This window comes from Scomber scombrus, chromosome 6, assembly GCF_963691925.1.
Source record: "Scomber scombrus chromosome 6, fScoSco1.1, whole genome shotgun sequence".
NCBI classification, from domain to species: domain Eukaryota; kingdom Metazoa; phylum Chordata; class Actinopteri; order Scombriformes; family Scombridae; genus Scomber; species Scomber scombrus.
In genome coordinates, this window is record NC_084975.1 from 11,085,197 (window position 1) to 11,100,665 (window position 15,469).

General features: G+C 42.2%; 1 protein-coding gene across 1 annotated transcript in view; it reads right to left on the reverse strand.

Annotated features, from left to right (window-relative positions):
• The window catches only part of LOC133982215 (neural-cadherin-like), an 89,311-nt gene extending 78,571 nt beyond the window's left edge, over nucleotides 1-10,740 (reverse strand). Inside the window, exon 1 of the mRNA XM_062421171.1 lies at nucleotides 9,741-10,740. Within this exon, the coding sequence (XP_062277155.1) occupies nucleotides 9,741-10,740 (1,000 nt within the window). The remainder of the gene's footprint in view (nucleotides 1-9,740) is intronic.
• Between the last annotated feature and the right edge of the window lie 4,729 nt (nucleotides 10,741-15,469).

Below are 15,469 nucleotides of genomic sequence, written 5' to 3' on the forward strand. Positions count from 1 at the left end.
GGCCTTATCTCTAAAGGATATAAACTACACTACCCAGCTCAATCAGAGCCAGCCCAGACTGCTCCATCCATTCATCCACTATTCCTGTCTCTCCCTCTCCTCTTTTCTCCAGATGCTGCTTCCTGTGGCGAACTCTATCTCTCTTTCCATCCTCCATCCCTCTCTCCATTTCCTTCTGAGTTGGTGATTGATGGCGGTTGTCCTCGGAGCCCTTTCGATATCTTCTCTATAGAAACACGTTTATAGGCAAACAAACATAAACACACAGCCCATGCACGTTCAGAGATGCCTGCGCAAACAAACACACACACACAAACAAACACACACACACACACACACACACACACACACACACACACACACACACACACACACACACACACACACACACACACCAAGACCAGGGCCAGGCAGAAGCAACAGAGGGAGCTGCACAGGTTTAATGGGAAAACAAGCCACAGTGTATGGGTGAGACAGCATTAATCTATCACTGAAACCAGAACCTGGGTCTTTGTTTGTTTAGTATACCAGAGAGGGAGGTATTCTGGGAACACCCTATCATTGTCTGTTATTGTGCAAAAGTACAATAATGTGTTGAACATTATAAATGTTTTGCTGTGGAAGTACAGCAGATTAGTATGGAGCAGCAGTTTGAGCGTGGACTCCAGCTCTGACAGTGTCCCTTCCATGTAAATGCCAAATGCTTGCATGAATGCATACTGACTAACCACACATGGACATGGTTTGTCCATTGTCTGCATCACATGTACACATACACATGCACAAAGCATGCCACACACTGCACTAGTCACATGCATTATGGTGTAAATCAGCATGTGACTGTGGTTTGGCTTATTGGAAATGGGGGAAGAGGAAGAGAGGATGAGGATAAAGTCCTCATTTAGATATCTAATCCAGTGAGCAGTCTGTCCTGTGTGGACCATCATCTCCCGTCATTAGCAGCAGGCCAGCAAGATTAAACAAGATCAATGTTTATCACCCACTGTGTGCGGGAGAAAGCAAGTATTAAGTTCCCCTACCTCATCATGATTTATCACAATATCTGGTATCAGAGCTGCCTTAGCAATGAATCGATGATTATATATACCATATGTAGGTAAGTACGATTGTAATCAACTTTAATGCCATCCGATGGGAAGGTTCACATTCATATGAACATGAACAAGTAATCTCAATCTGTAAAATGTAGTATAAATATATGGTGATCTCAAACTCAGTTCAAATATTAGGACAAGCTGAGTGACTCATTTGTAACTTTGAATGCATGATTATTCATGGGCTAACTAAACATTTAGGGACAGATCTTCAATTTCGTGTTTGAAAGACGCAGCCATTTCTCAGTCAGAGATATCCATCAAATCAAGTTAACGCATATTCACACAATTAATTATTGAAATTACTCGATTAAATAGCAGCTGCAGCGCTGTGGCAGAAAGGGCAGCAGTAATTATGAGTCGATAACTTGTGAAAAATGGCATGCAAAACTGGAGACAGAGTCTAAACAGAAACAGATATACAGTCCACACTTTGTAGAAGACACCAACATTTTAAATTCTCACTGTCCCTGCACCATTTCTTTTTATTTCCTTTGTTTCATTTTGAGTAAAAAGATCTAATGAGGGCTGCAGCAAACTCTGTGCTCACAGTTCCAGGTCTTGATCCTTAATGTGTGGCAGTAGTGCATATCTATGTGTTTCCACGGCAAGGCTGGCACTGTTAACGACACAGCAGCATCCCCATCCTATCCTTCTCAGCACATCATAAGACTGTAGAGACCATATGGTCTGATTAGTCCACGGAATTAAGCCCTACACTGTCGAGGCAGAGTGAAAGATAGAAAGAAAGCCATGCACGTTCACTGGTTCCACTGAGAACAGACACAAATTGGTACTTGGAACGTGGTTAAAGCAAGAAACGCTCACACACGTGCTCCACATGCACACACAGACATCAGCCAAGTTTGGAACACGCATAACAGAAATGTCTAAATACAGATGGGAAGAACATAACAAAAGCATACGATCAAGAGTCTAAAGCCAGCTCACAAAACAAACAAAAATGGTCTTTTGTACATCGTCCTTTGTGGAGATTAGATCCTCTGTTTGCATATCTGTCTCTACATCAGCCACTCTCCCACACACACATTGAAAGTACATTGGACAGTAACATTTGGAAATATGCATACAATAGCCCATGTAGCCCATGGTCTCTCATAGATGCTGCTCATCAGGCCTAAGAGGCACTTTTCTCTGCATCAAAGACACCTGCTACTGTAATCAGCCCTCCTCTGGTGGTGATGGAGTAGTAGACTTTCTCTCTGTTCTCTCTGATCTGAGCTACAATTCCCTTGCCTTCTACATAGTCCTTTTGATCGCCAGTCAGACTAAAATTTAGCAAAAGTCATTTTCTTCATTCTACCATCTCTTTTTGCAATGGCAGTTATTTTCATCTTTTCAACCAAAGCCACACCCTCTCTGTGCAAATTGGTGTCACGCAATTACTACAATTTCTGCAAATTGTGCGCTTTATTCAGAAGCAAAGTTCATGACATGTCAGAACATCTCACTAGGCAACTTGTACAACCATCTGATCTTTTTCCCTGCATTAAAAATCTCCTTGTTCACAGTTCACCCGGCAAAGATTTCAAAGTTGTCTGTGTCCTGTGTGTTTATCAGTGCCTTCTTGGGCCAACGAGAGCAGAGCTGCAACCATTGTTATGCTCAGTTAATTGGACCTTTGGGTGCAAAAAGGTTGAGAAATTCAAGCCCAAATAGACAAATAAGGACAAGCACTGAATTCCCACAGCATATCCCGGTGCAGGCTCCAATCTTCCCTTACTCATTCCAGCCTATAGGCAGGCTTGTCTGAAATCCTGATTCATTAGAGTGCTTCAGGACAGTTCTATCAGCCCCTCAACTCAATCACACACCTACCTCTCCGTGAGTTTGTAAACTATCAGCAACAGTCTGTCACAGCCTATTCGGCGACATATAAATTGTTGTTTAAAGTGATGTTTTGTGACTAGGAGCAAAACAGCTCCTGGTTAATCAATAGCACAAAATCAATTCAGCTCTCTGGGGAAATGCCACAGAGAGGCTATCCAGCATGCAAAGGTGGAGCCAAAACAAAAGTTTTAGATGAACAGGGTAAATGGCAGGTGTGAAGGGGACATTCATCCAATGAAATAAACTCTGCCGCTGTGTTCATTACAAAGCATTCCAAATTGAAGCAATCACAGCACAAACACTGGCAGAAAATGAAATTCATATCAACAAAACATTTAAACTCAAAACATTTGTTTCCCAATATGCTGGTGGCAGTGCATCATGGATTAGATTTAATAAAAACAAAACCTCAGTCGGTGATAAGCTCCTCGTACAATGTGCAAGTGCAAGCTCATTCATCACACAGATAGATACCAAGTTGCACGGTGGCATTCTGGGAATCTGTGCCATTTGAGGTCAGCAAGACATTTACCTGACAGCGCCTGCCTCCGTGCAATGTCTGGAGTTGACAATGTCTGTGGTAATGGGCATCAATAATGCAGACCCTTGGCCAGATAAAAACTCCCTGTCCTCCCTGTCCTCCCTGTCCTCCCAGCAATGTGTTATGTGCAGCACTCAAAGCTCTCCCTACACCTCATACACAAAGTTGCAAAATTGTTTATGTGAGTCTGATGTTGAAGATTCTGCAGTAATGAGATCACTGCTGGTGCAAACAGAGCAGCATATATGTACTCACTCATTCCACGTCTTCGGTTCTATAATTATGTTTTTTGACACTGAACTCAACTTATCGTGCTCTAACATAAGCACACACACATGCGCACACACATGCACACACAAATACTTTCTCTTCCTTCATCTTCTATAGTTGTTCTGGAAGTACGGATGTACCGATCGGATCCACCAAGTGGTATCAGGTCAATACTGACCTTATTAAGCAGATCGGGTATTGGCCAGACGTGAACATTAAGTGCAATTTCTGTCATTGTCATAATACAATTTAGTGTTTCTTCTTTTGTCATTAATGCCACTCAAACACAAGACTCAGTTTTCAGCCAGCTGCCACACCTGGACACAAAAAAAATCCTGTGCAGGTAAGTAGTCATGGTGGATGAACAGGTCAATAAAATGTCAGACTGACACTGAAGACTGTTGTTTGCTCCTTGATTCCTACCAACAAGAGTCACCATTGGTTTTTGTGCCTTGACCATGGTGTCAGATAAGAAAACTGTTTTATTTTATAGTGATTTTTTTAATGTTTTGAAGGCAAAGACAAGTGAGTGGGCGTCACACCAGAAGAAGCACGTGTGCATTGTTGTGAAGGTCAATTGTTATTTTGTCGTTTAATTTGGAGGACTAGTTTGAGAGTGTCTAGCCTGATTGGTACCTCACATAAAAAATAAAAAAAAGATTCAAGTAAGCTCGGCACAGCGAGCCATACTGACTTCAAATTTGGGAAAAAGAGAGCAGAGCAACACATAATATTCTGCCTCTGTATCTCTCTATCTTTTGTTTCTCTCTTCACGCCATTCCAAAGGGCAGGTCACACTTTTCTTCATGTCTTCCCTCCATTTGCCCCCGAACAATTTTCAGACAAATACAAGCACACTCTGCCCTTTTTGATGCAGTACAGTACTATATTTTTTTCCCATCCCATGTGCCCTGTAGCCAACCACTCTGCACTACAGGCTAGAGTACATGCACACCTCATTCCCCTCCTGCCACCCCAACAGTTTCTCACTTCAGCCCTCTAACCATCTGACAATTATGTTTTGCCAAGCTGACCTCTCATCAGCAGTATACAACTGCCTCCCTCTGATCTGGCTGCCCTTTCCTTATCTTCAGCAAAGCTTATAGGAACGCAGAAAAAAAACAATCATGCGCAAACATGCTTTTCCACACCCCTTCCAACTCTTTCTCCCTCTATTCCTCCTTGTCTTTCTCCTTCCACCTCAGATTTCCCACCTTTGCCTCATTTCTTCACCTTTTTGATCTTAAAGTCACGTTCTGTGGCTATGCCTTCAGCAATACAGCTAATCCTGACCTTTTTGTGCCCCTAATAGTAGTGAGTTGCATCCACTTCAAATATCTCTCCTACATGTACAAGAGAGCTTTCCTTTTTCCTCCCTGCCCATGTAGTCTGCTTAATCTCAAGTTTAAAAAAATAATACTGTGACACGTACACCTCCCTTCCCTCCTGCATGGCGTCAAATACATGCTAGGACTGTCGAGAAGAGAGGACTGCAGGGATGTTGCTTAAACACATCCATTGATATCTGAGAAACTACAGAGTAGAAATCAAATGCTGCAGGCATGTTAGAGCTTCACAGCATGTCGTCAGAAGCAACAAATCTGAGAATCTCTGCTGCAGGGGAATCTGGATACTGAAAGGACAATCATAACATTTGCCACACACACAGACTTGAGTAAAATTGCACAATTAGACGTGGATAAAAGAACATTACATCATGTATATGCACTTGCAAGCGCACGCGTGCTCACAATCACACAGAAAATAAAGCATTATTACCACAGGCTTTTTTTTAAACTTAATTGAATAAATGCAGACAGCTTTTTGTGAAATTGTTTTCTACTTAAACAAACAGCCCCACAGTCACAAATTACAAACAAAAATGAGATCCGGTCTCTTTCTCAATTCATTTCACATCACAAGGGGAATATGCAAATATAGTGGGGAGAAAAAAAAACGAGTAGGAAAGGAGAAATTGGATTAAAGACAGCATGAGGCGAGATGCTGACTATGAGACAGAAAAGGGAAGAAGGAGAGGGACAGAGAGAGAGACAGAAAGAGAGAGAGCTGAAGAAGGTTCTGACAAAACAGGCAGAGTCAAGGTGATTACCACGAGCTGAATGCCATCCTGCCCACAGATACCTAAAGGAGAGGGAGAAACCACTCCAATAACCCCACTCCAACTCACAAAGGAATGCAGCACTTGTTCAATACTCCTCCAACCCGTCAAATACCATTAACAGATTCCTACTCAGGTGCAAAGAAAAGGATTCTTCGGGTGGGACAACCAAAAGCAAAAATTCCCAACCAATACAAATCTAAACTGACGTCCTCTGTGGGCCAGTAACATCCTTTACAGGAAGAAATGTAGAGGTCCCTCACTCCCTCTCCTCAAAACAACACCACATAACCAGTTTCTGTGAGTCATGAGTCATGGCCTACTTCTATTGCTTTTACCTTTTTTTTCTTATGCTGCTGGTTTTATACACAAAGAGGCTATGTCAGAAAAATATAACATCTTTGTTTTCTCCAGGGATTTTTGGTGTACTGAATATATTTTAGAACTTAAATATTTCCCCAACGTTGGCAGGGGATCGAGATAAGGAGAACTGAGGAATGCTTTCATGGGGCCTTGAGCAAGAACAGGCTCTTTAGACAAACAAGCTAATGCTGTACTAAATCTGATGCATCAGAGTAGGAGGACTAGTGTCACAGCTTGTCAGGGGATCCAGAAATCCTGCCACTGAAACAACTATGCTTATGCAGTGAAGTGCTCATTAGATCTTAACCCCTCAAAAATTTATCATGATCTCTAAATAAGCACAATTCTCTAAAAATACCCTGATCCTGAGTTATACAACCTAATGTTCCTATTAAGTTAAAGAAAGTTTCGAACAAAGTATAATTACGAAGAAGAGGAACAAAGTAAAAATGCTTGTTTGTTTTTGCGAAAAACTAAGTAATTCCTTATTTTGAACGTGTAATTAAAAAGTAAGCAGCGTAATGAATCAAAGCACCGTGATAATAATATGTAATATAAGAATATTACTTCAGAAATGAGCAAGAGTATGCCATTATTCTCTCCAGGAATTATCCCACATTGGTTAAACACTGTAATCGCTCCCACTGAGCAGTCATGTATGTTGCATGTGTGCTTTAACGGAAACATTTCAACAGAAAATGCCAATCACAAGGATGACTAATTGTATCAGATCTGGAAATCAGGAGGAACAGCAGCAGCAGAAATGAGAGTCATGGTGAATTATTTTAATCATATTCTGAGAGCAACCATATTTTGGTGTATGTGTTTTTATGGATGGATGACAAACGTTTAGTGGTTACAATCATTCCCATTTCATGTTGGTAAAACATTTTAATGTAGTGCAACACTGAAATAGAACCTTGTAACATTGTTTTTGATTAATGCAACAGAATACAACGGCGGCTCAGTGTTCAAACATGTCACGTCTCAGAGCCATGGGGAGGATGGAGGATGAGTTTCTGGTAAGTACATTTTCTCCCAGGTAAGTATGTCAATGAGTATGGGCCCCATGCTGAGAGTAATCCAGAGCTGCTGTTCCATCTCCCCCTTATCTGCAGTGTGCCAGAATAATTTATCTTAGATATCTAAGTATCAAACTAGACTTTTTAATCTTCATTTGAACAGCACAAATAGCAGCTCTTCTGATGGCTCTAATCATAATACTGAACCCACAGCAAACTTATTAACATAAGAAAGCCTTGCACCACTATGATTAGCATTTTATGCCCACATTAACCAGTTAATGAATATATTCGCCACGTGTTTGGAAAATCTGTATTCACCAGTTAATAACCACATATACTTTTTTCAACACAGACACTGTGGCAGATGCGTGTGCACTCCTGAAATCATCCAGGAGAGCAAACATCAAGCAGCGATGCCTGTTAACAGAAAAACAATCACAAATGCACACATTTACATGCAGGCTAGAAGAGCTGGCATTAGGCTAATGATAGTAATAGAGGTAGCAGAATTAACAATGTAGTTTGGGTAACATTTCTTCAGTAATGGTACATCTGTGTTAGAATGAAAATTACAGGCTTGCTATGTGTAGTGTGGACAAAATAAAAGGAAAACTAAATAAATAGAATCATAAGTGCTATGTTGCAATAAGAGCCTGTACCTGTACCTTTATAAATGTTTACAAAGGCAAAGGAAATTCTGTGTCCTTATTACATTCATAGAGGCTTCACATCAGCTCTGGCACGGCTTTTTGAGGCCATGGCTTTTTCATGCTGCTGCACTGGATTGTGTTCGAGTGTACCTGTTATTTTGTCCACCCCTTTTATTTGAATAATGTTGTAAATACTTGTAAGGTTGGCATGTATGAAATGTTGCTGAAATGAACATTCGTTGAACTGTTGATAAACTAGTGCTTTCTGTTTAGCATTCAGCAGATGATTGTCAGCGCCACGGACAGCTCTACTGAGAAAAATAAGTTGAGACGATGCAACACATGGGGCCTTATTAAAACAGTTGTTATTATAGTCAGTTTGAGCATGACTGCATACTCTCACAAACAAACACCTACAAAGATAGATGCAGGCAAACAAAGCACATGTCTGTGAGCTCCTTCCTTCATCTATAAAACAGACCAAGCTAAAATGCAACAATAGGGAGAGAATTCACGTGAGGGATTAGGTTAAATCTCTAAAAATAAAAAATGATATTTTTTTTAAACTGCTAAAATGGACTCCTTCGCTCAGAGAGCTGTGAATGCAAGGATTGGGAATGAGACAAGCAGAAGAAAGGCCTGTCCTCCTAGACTCCTGTCAGGATTCTGTCTGGAAAGCTGTAGTCACAGGATAAAGGACACGCCACGGCTTTGATCAGTAGAGGAGAGTTTCACAGGTGAGAGAGGTAAAATGGAGGAAAGTATCTGAATATCTGTCAGGCTAGAGCGGCTTATTTCTGTTACACATCTGTGAAGACAAAAAGTCAGGAATCTGACTATTTTTGCTCTCTCTCTGAAAAACTTAAAGACACCCCTTTTATAAGAATGTGTCCCAATCAGGCATGCTATTACAATCTAGATCATGCTGTGCTATGAAACAGCATGGCAATTCAAATGAAAGCACTGCACACCGTGTAGCTCTATGATAAAGCATTTTGATTCCTTGTTTTTGTTTTATTGTTTTATTTTTTACTTCTTGTTTTTAGCTTAAGATCTAACTCTTGCAGCAGCAAAACAAAACTTGAATAACGGCTACATATGAGTTTCACCTTTCCTGCAAGAATTCGAGAGGTTGCCTGACTGTGGCAGCGGTACCTCAAATCCCTGGGACTAGAGAGTGAATGAGAGGAGGATTAGAGGGGTAATGCCAGCAGATGAGAGGGAGAGGGTCGCAGTGGTTTGCCACTCTGCAAGGATTAGCTCTGAAAACAACTTCACAGTCACAAACTATGTCAATCAAGGACATAATTCATCCAGTTCACAAAGACTCATACATAAATACTCCAACATATAGTGAAAAACCCATCCTCTACCTGCTACAAATGAATGCGTAGCATCCATAATTGAAACAAATCACACACATCATTAATACACCGGACAAATATCAGAGTAAATGGAAATCATACCACTGGGTGTTGCATTGTATAAGCTCATATGTCAGGTATGTGGATGGATGGTATGAGGCACACCTGTGGAATGAGTCTATGCTGCAGCTATATTGACAGCCCTGTATGGCTGTGATGGATATGACAGGCCTGTCAGGCCGCTCCACTGATGAAGGGTGAGGTGTCCAGATGGCGGCACAGTTTTACCATGTGCATGTAATGTGCAGCACTCCATTAAAATAGGGCATTAACACCACAATGCAAATAATTCCCAGGGAAAGGATGGTGAGGGGGAAGTTTGGGGGGGGGGGGGGTTATGACCTAACTTAAGTGCGGATTAATAGTGGAATACTGAACACACCTCGTTTGTCCTGAATCTTAACAGTGAGCTCCAGGAAAGGCTCTGTCTCCCTATCCAGCCTCCTGGTTATCGTGATATCTCCACTGTCGCGCCCCACGGTGACTGGAGAGCTTTCTGACTCCGGGTAAATCAACTCGTAGGCTGCCGACTGAAACCTGGTGAGACTCAGGCTCGTTATGACCGAGCCAATGCTGGCATCTTCAGACACGTTGAGGGAGACCGGGGTGTCAGGGTCAAGGAGTGCCCTCGGTGACCGACCTGCCCTTCCTGACCCCGCTGATTCAGCAGGACGCGTTGCCCACCGCTGTGGAGCAAACGTAACCACTACACCTTTACTGGTAAGAGGGGGCCACCCGTGGTCTCTAGCAAAAATACAGAATGTGACTTCAGACGGGAGCCCCAGGATAGAGTCAACCAGCAAAACTTCGCCTGTTTTCGGGACAACATAGAAACTGCCATTTTTGGGGTGTGAAATGTATGTCAACTCTGCGTTCTTGCCGCTATCTGCGTCAACAGCCTCTAGCCTGTAAACCACACTACGGAGAGCTGTGGTGTCATCTAAAGTTATGTGGACGGTGTCTGCACTGCGAAAAGTGGGTTCGTGATCGTTGGTGTCCAAAACGTCCACTTTTGCAAACGCAACCTCGAAAACGACGGACTCCGACAGTAGGGGCTGGCAACACAGACCGACGCTCAGCAGGTATTCTGAGCGAGCTTCTCTGTCTAAAACCCTGGAAGTTTTTAGCAATATATTCCCCCGCTTGTGGTGGAAGAAAACGTGGAAATCTTCGCTGCCGTTTCCGTACAGTTTGAAGTGCATCCCAGAGACTGGGCACCATTTTTGCGCGTTGATGCGCTTCACCGGAATGCTCAGTCCGTTTACTTTGGAAGCCGTCGGTGAGTTCTCAAAAATATGCCCGTGAAAAAAAGGCAATCGCTCCTGTGTTTGATATCCAGCAGCCGGTTTGAGAAGGCAGCATAACAAAACACCCCAAATCATGTTGGTGGCAAGTTATGTACCTCCAAGCGACTCAGGGGGTTTGATAGAAAATCATTAAAAAAGAAAAGAGAAACACTTGAGAAACATTTCCCTCATAGTTATCCACGATATGATCCTTCTAGGAGACACCTCTGAACTTTAAGCTTTTTCATCCTGGGAGATCCGTCTCTTGGCTCCATGCAGCACGGCTGCGTGCAGGCAGTCCACAGCGCTGCAGGCAGTTGGATGTATTCGTACCCAGCGTTCAGCACCACAGCACCGGACAGCGCCAAGCGAGGGGGCGTGGCGGCGCACGGGGACAAAGCTCCTCGGTGAACCCCACCCTGTGTGATGGTCAGAAAGGGTTCCCGCCTCAAACCTCTCCACGCCAGCTGAGCTTGTGCAAACGCAGCAAGAGCATTTCCAGCTGTTTGACACCGTCTGCAACAAATCCGCTCTCAGCATAAAGAAGTGTTGATGGAGAGAAAATCACTCATCCCTCCTGTCTAGAGAAAGTCGAGTGAGCGCATATGTTCCTTTTTCCCCCAGCGCTGCTCCATTTGAAAACCAACCAACCTAGTCTCCCAATACTGGCTCAAGTAGTTAGAGGCTCAAGAATACAGTATAGTTGAGGGAGGCGTTACAAATTCACTCTGTCCACTCACTATCTCCCAGCCTGAACCGAACCCACGACCTTCTGTTCACAAAATCTTTGGGTTACAGTTCCTATGATGACCCTTTTTTGCAATCACGTTCAAACAATCACAGGTTTAATTTAAAGCTCAAAAAACTAAAAACAAATATATATATAAAAATGCATCAATATAAACGCTAAGTCCTATGAGCTGGGCTTTTAGGCTGTGTAAAACATGATAGTTTGAGAAAGCCCCCACTGAGTAGCTCCATATGTCTGTGCAGCTAGTGTTACATGCACACCAGAGTTTAGAATTAACATCGTCACCCTGATTGCTCTTCCTCTCCCTTCCCACTCTGCAGGCGTGCCAAGCAACCAAAGCACTCTAAACTTAATCTGTAGGTGGCTACTGCTAATTCCCACGGACTGCACACTTTCAATTTCCCTCACCTCTTCCTATGTGACAAGTCAGGAGACTGAATATTACATGGACTGGAGAGCTCTGAACTGTCAAAAAGATAAGGAAATAATGGGATAAGAGAGCAAGGCTGTAGGCTCTATTGAGCTTGTCTCCCTTATCATGTCAACCTTTACTTTAGACTAGCACGGATCAATATTCATATGCCCTGGGGGTGTGATGTTATGCTGGATATGTGCTCTAATTCAATGCAACGCAATAGCCCTCTGCTCATATATAGGCTACGTCTGTATTCAGTTTGAAAATTCATCAAAGCTCCAGCTGAAAGATCCTTATCAATTTTAAGCCACAATCCATCACTGCAATTTTAGTCGAATCCACTCTCTGCAGTAAACTGTTCTTTTAAGGCAATAACTCTGGTAACTGTTACTGAGCCCCCAGACAATTTTGAATCGCAGCCTGCAGCTGGAGCACAGAGCTCATATTGGTTGCTCACTGTATTCTTTTACGTGGCACAAACTGTGGGCTGTGTCACCAGAGCCATCCCACACTCACTGGTGTTCTTGCCATCTCTGACCTGAGGCGGGAAGGATATTTAAAAAAATATGTGAACTAGAATAACCTTGGAACAAATTATGACAGGGTGCCTACAGATGGGAAATGACTTCGTGCAGCATCACTGGTGTTGTCATTTGGTTTGAAATTGTGACATAAAAAAAAAGGACACTGTCTGAACCATCTCTGTTCTCTGTTCCGCTCTGCAACTTCTCTTTGAACTACCTAAGTGCTTCATGAATGCAAATCAAATCCTGTCTTTTATCATGTTGTCTCACATGGTGAAAATCGCCATGACTGCCAGCATGGGAGATAGCTGTAGCAAAGGCTAATTCAATCACGGGGGCCATGCCAGAGTATGAGGGATAGTTTACTTGAGGGTTGCAGAAGTTATCTCCTGAGATGAAAACACCAGCATTCTCTAAAAACAACAAAGATGTGATGCATTAAAAAAAAAAAAAAAAAGTGTAATCATGAGACAGTTTCATCATCCTTCTTCTCCAATAGATAACCGAGAGCTGGGGGGCATTGAGAAAAAAAAAATCTCACTGTAGACAGCATCCAATGAACATTGAACAAGCTTCATGAATAATTGAGCAAATCCATTCCTTTCACTCAAACAGAAGCAGACGTAGCCTCTGAAGTCAAAGGTTGTTGCCTTCTAGTGCTTAAAATGCTAAACCTTTGCTTCAGTGCTCTCAGTGACAAGGGATCATGAGATTGAGGAGGTCAAGGTCCCACAATGTTACTTGTATGTTCTGATGTTCTGTGAGTTGCATGTCATTATTTTTACAGGCAAAGCAGGTTTAAGAAACGGGAAATGTGTGTTAATGGAACAGTTTGAAGAGGATTTGGCACTACCACAGAGTAAGTAGAGTGTTTAAAATAGACTGTTCAGCAGAAGTCAATGAAATAATTGTCTGAAGCAGGCAGGTTTATTAAAGAATGACAGGACAATTAAAATGGATGACTAAGCATCCCGCTCTGTGGTTACTATTCATCTGTGAACATTTAAAGTGAACATTTATGGCAACCCTACCCCACATGTTCCCCTGGAAGAGCTGCAAAGAGCCATTTCTGGAAGCTACGTGACATTGACTGGAGCAGCAGCTCTGTAGTGCCATTTATTGTAGTGTTCCTGCGCATACGGGCCCCTCGGGACATTTCCCCTCATCAAAACCCGAAGGCAAAAAGCAGTTAGAGGAGCTGGATAAATATAAAGACATTTCCCTCATGTATTAGGTACGGCTAATTAGATTTGATCTGTGATTCCCTTAAGGTTTCTACCACCTACTGTAGTATTTAAGCTGAGCTGTAGCAACCATAACAGTATATTAATAGAGATATTAATTATGGAACAACGTGTGCAACCAGGTTCAAAATTTACCTTCACCAGTAATCATGTGGTGGAGCTTGTAAGTGGTTTTTAAAATGTCCATTTTGCACAGAACAGCAACAAAACAAAACCATCTCATTACAGAGTGTCTCTTTAGCCTTCTTACTTAGGTTGTCACATCTAATAAAGCTGAGCTTTGTTCATGGAAAGACTCACTAAGTATATAAAATGAGAACAACAGCAACCACTTTGAAGGAAAAAGCCAAAAATAATTTCATGATTAATGCATGGCCTGTTGTTTTGATAGAAACAAAATGTGCAACTTCAGGGCCACATCTTGTCTAAGGAGCTCTTTTATTATATCTACATTCTGATTAGAGGGGCCTGGGGTTGTCTGAGTGATTAGTGCACTAAAAAATGATCATTGATTTAAACAGTAACTGGTTCTAGCCCTGAACAATCGCTACTTGCTTTTGGCACATTAAAAGATTTCTCACATCATCAAAAGACACAGGGGATAGTCATTCAAATATAAAAGAAAATGAAAATTATCATGGCTCAGTGTCCCTCTCGCTTTGCCCTAGCTAAGAGATGAGATTTTTGAAAGAGGCAGTGATGATGGTTCTCTTTGAAACACAGTTTAGAGAGTGAGAGCATTACCTTGAATGCACAATGAAATTCAACTCAATTCTTTTCTCAGTTAATTATCCCGGCAAGACCTAGACATTAGGCAGGTTTCCATTACTCGACCAGTTGTGCTATTTATGAGCCTGGGAGGATTATAAGGGAACCATTTAGTGAGAATATGAATATACCAAAGGCTTCCCGAGACAAGCAAACTCATCATTTCTTCTAACATGGTGGTCCTGCATCATCCCCTATATGATGTACATATGGGACCAAACCCAAAGACAGTCCCACCCCTCATTAGCCATGTTTCAACCAAGAATCCAGCTGTCTGTTCTTCATTATCTTGTCTTATTCAGGTCTTCCGAGTCTCCATTTTCTTTGCAAATCACTGAGAAATTGTCAGTGATGAGTCAGTGTCACAGAAATGAAAATAGATCTGTCCACTTCGATTTCCATAAAATGTTATAGCTTCTGTAAACTCCATTGGTATTTTTTTCCAGGGTACAATGTTAAGTGGCCTCTTAATAAGAGCAGCTCTAAATTGACTTTATACTCCTATATCATATAGTGCCTTCCAGTAGAGGACCCTCATTCAAGCAAAGGGGCCTTGCAGTTCATCATTGCTGTGCATGTCCAGGGGGGAAAGCTTTATACTCTCAGTTTAGGAGCTCTTTCCAGCAGGACCAATCATTCAGAGTAATGGTCTCCATGTGCCGGTGGTTGTTTTACAAAATATACAGACGACAGGCCAAAATGAAATTGTACACGTAGTTTCTTCTTCATATATTTAGCTGAAAACCTTCAACAGCTTACACTAGCTATATTTTGGACATTCACATGAAAATAATACAGTTGTGGTATCATCTGTGGCAGCATGATCTAAAATGTGTACAGACCAGCATAGTCGTTTTCATGGTTTTCCTGCACTGGTTTCTCATTGCAGCTGTTCATCCCCGAGCCTTATGTGTTCCCTTTTTCTGACAGTGCTTATCATCCATTTTACTCACCTGCCAATTACTGAAGCAGTCATGTTAAGAGCATCCTCCATCACCGCTCCTTTTGGCACCACCAGCCACAGTGAGTTAAGGGTCTCTGACGCCCTCATCTGTCTCTTTAGAGGACTGCAATGATGCAAATCAAACTTGATGTGACTGTGGGCCAAGTTAAAGTGAAGCAA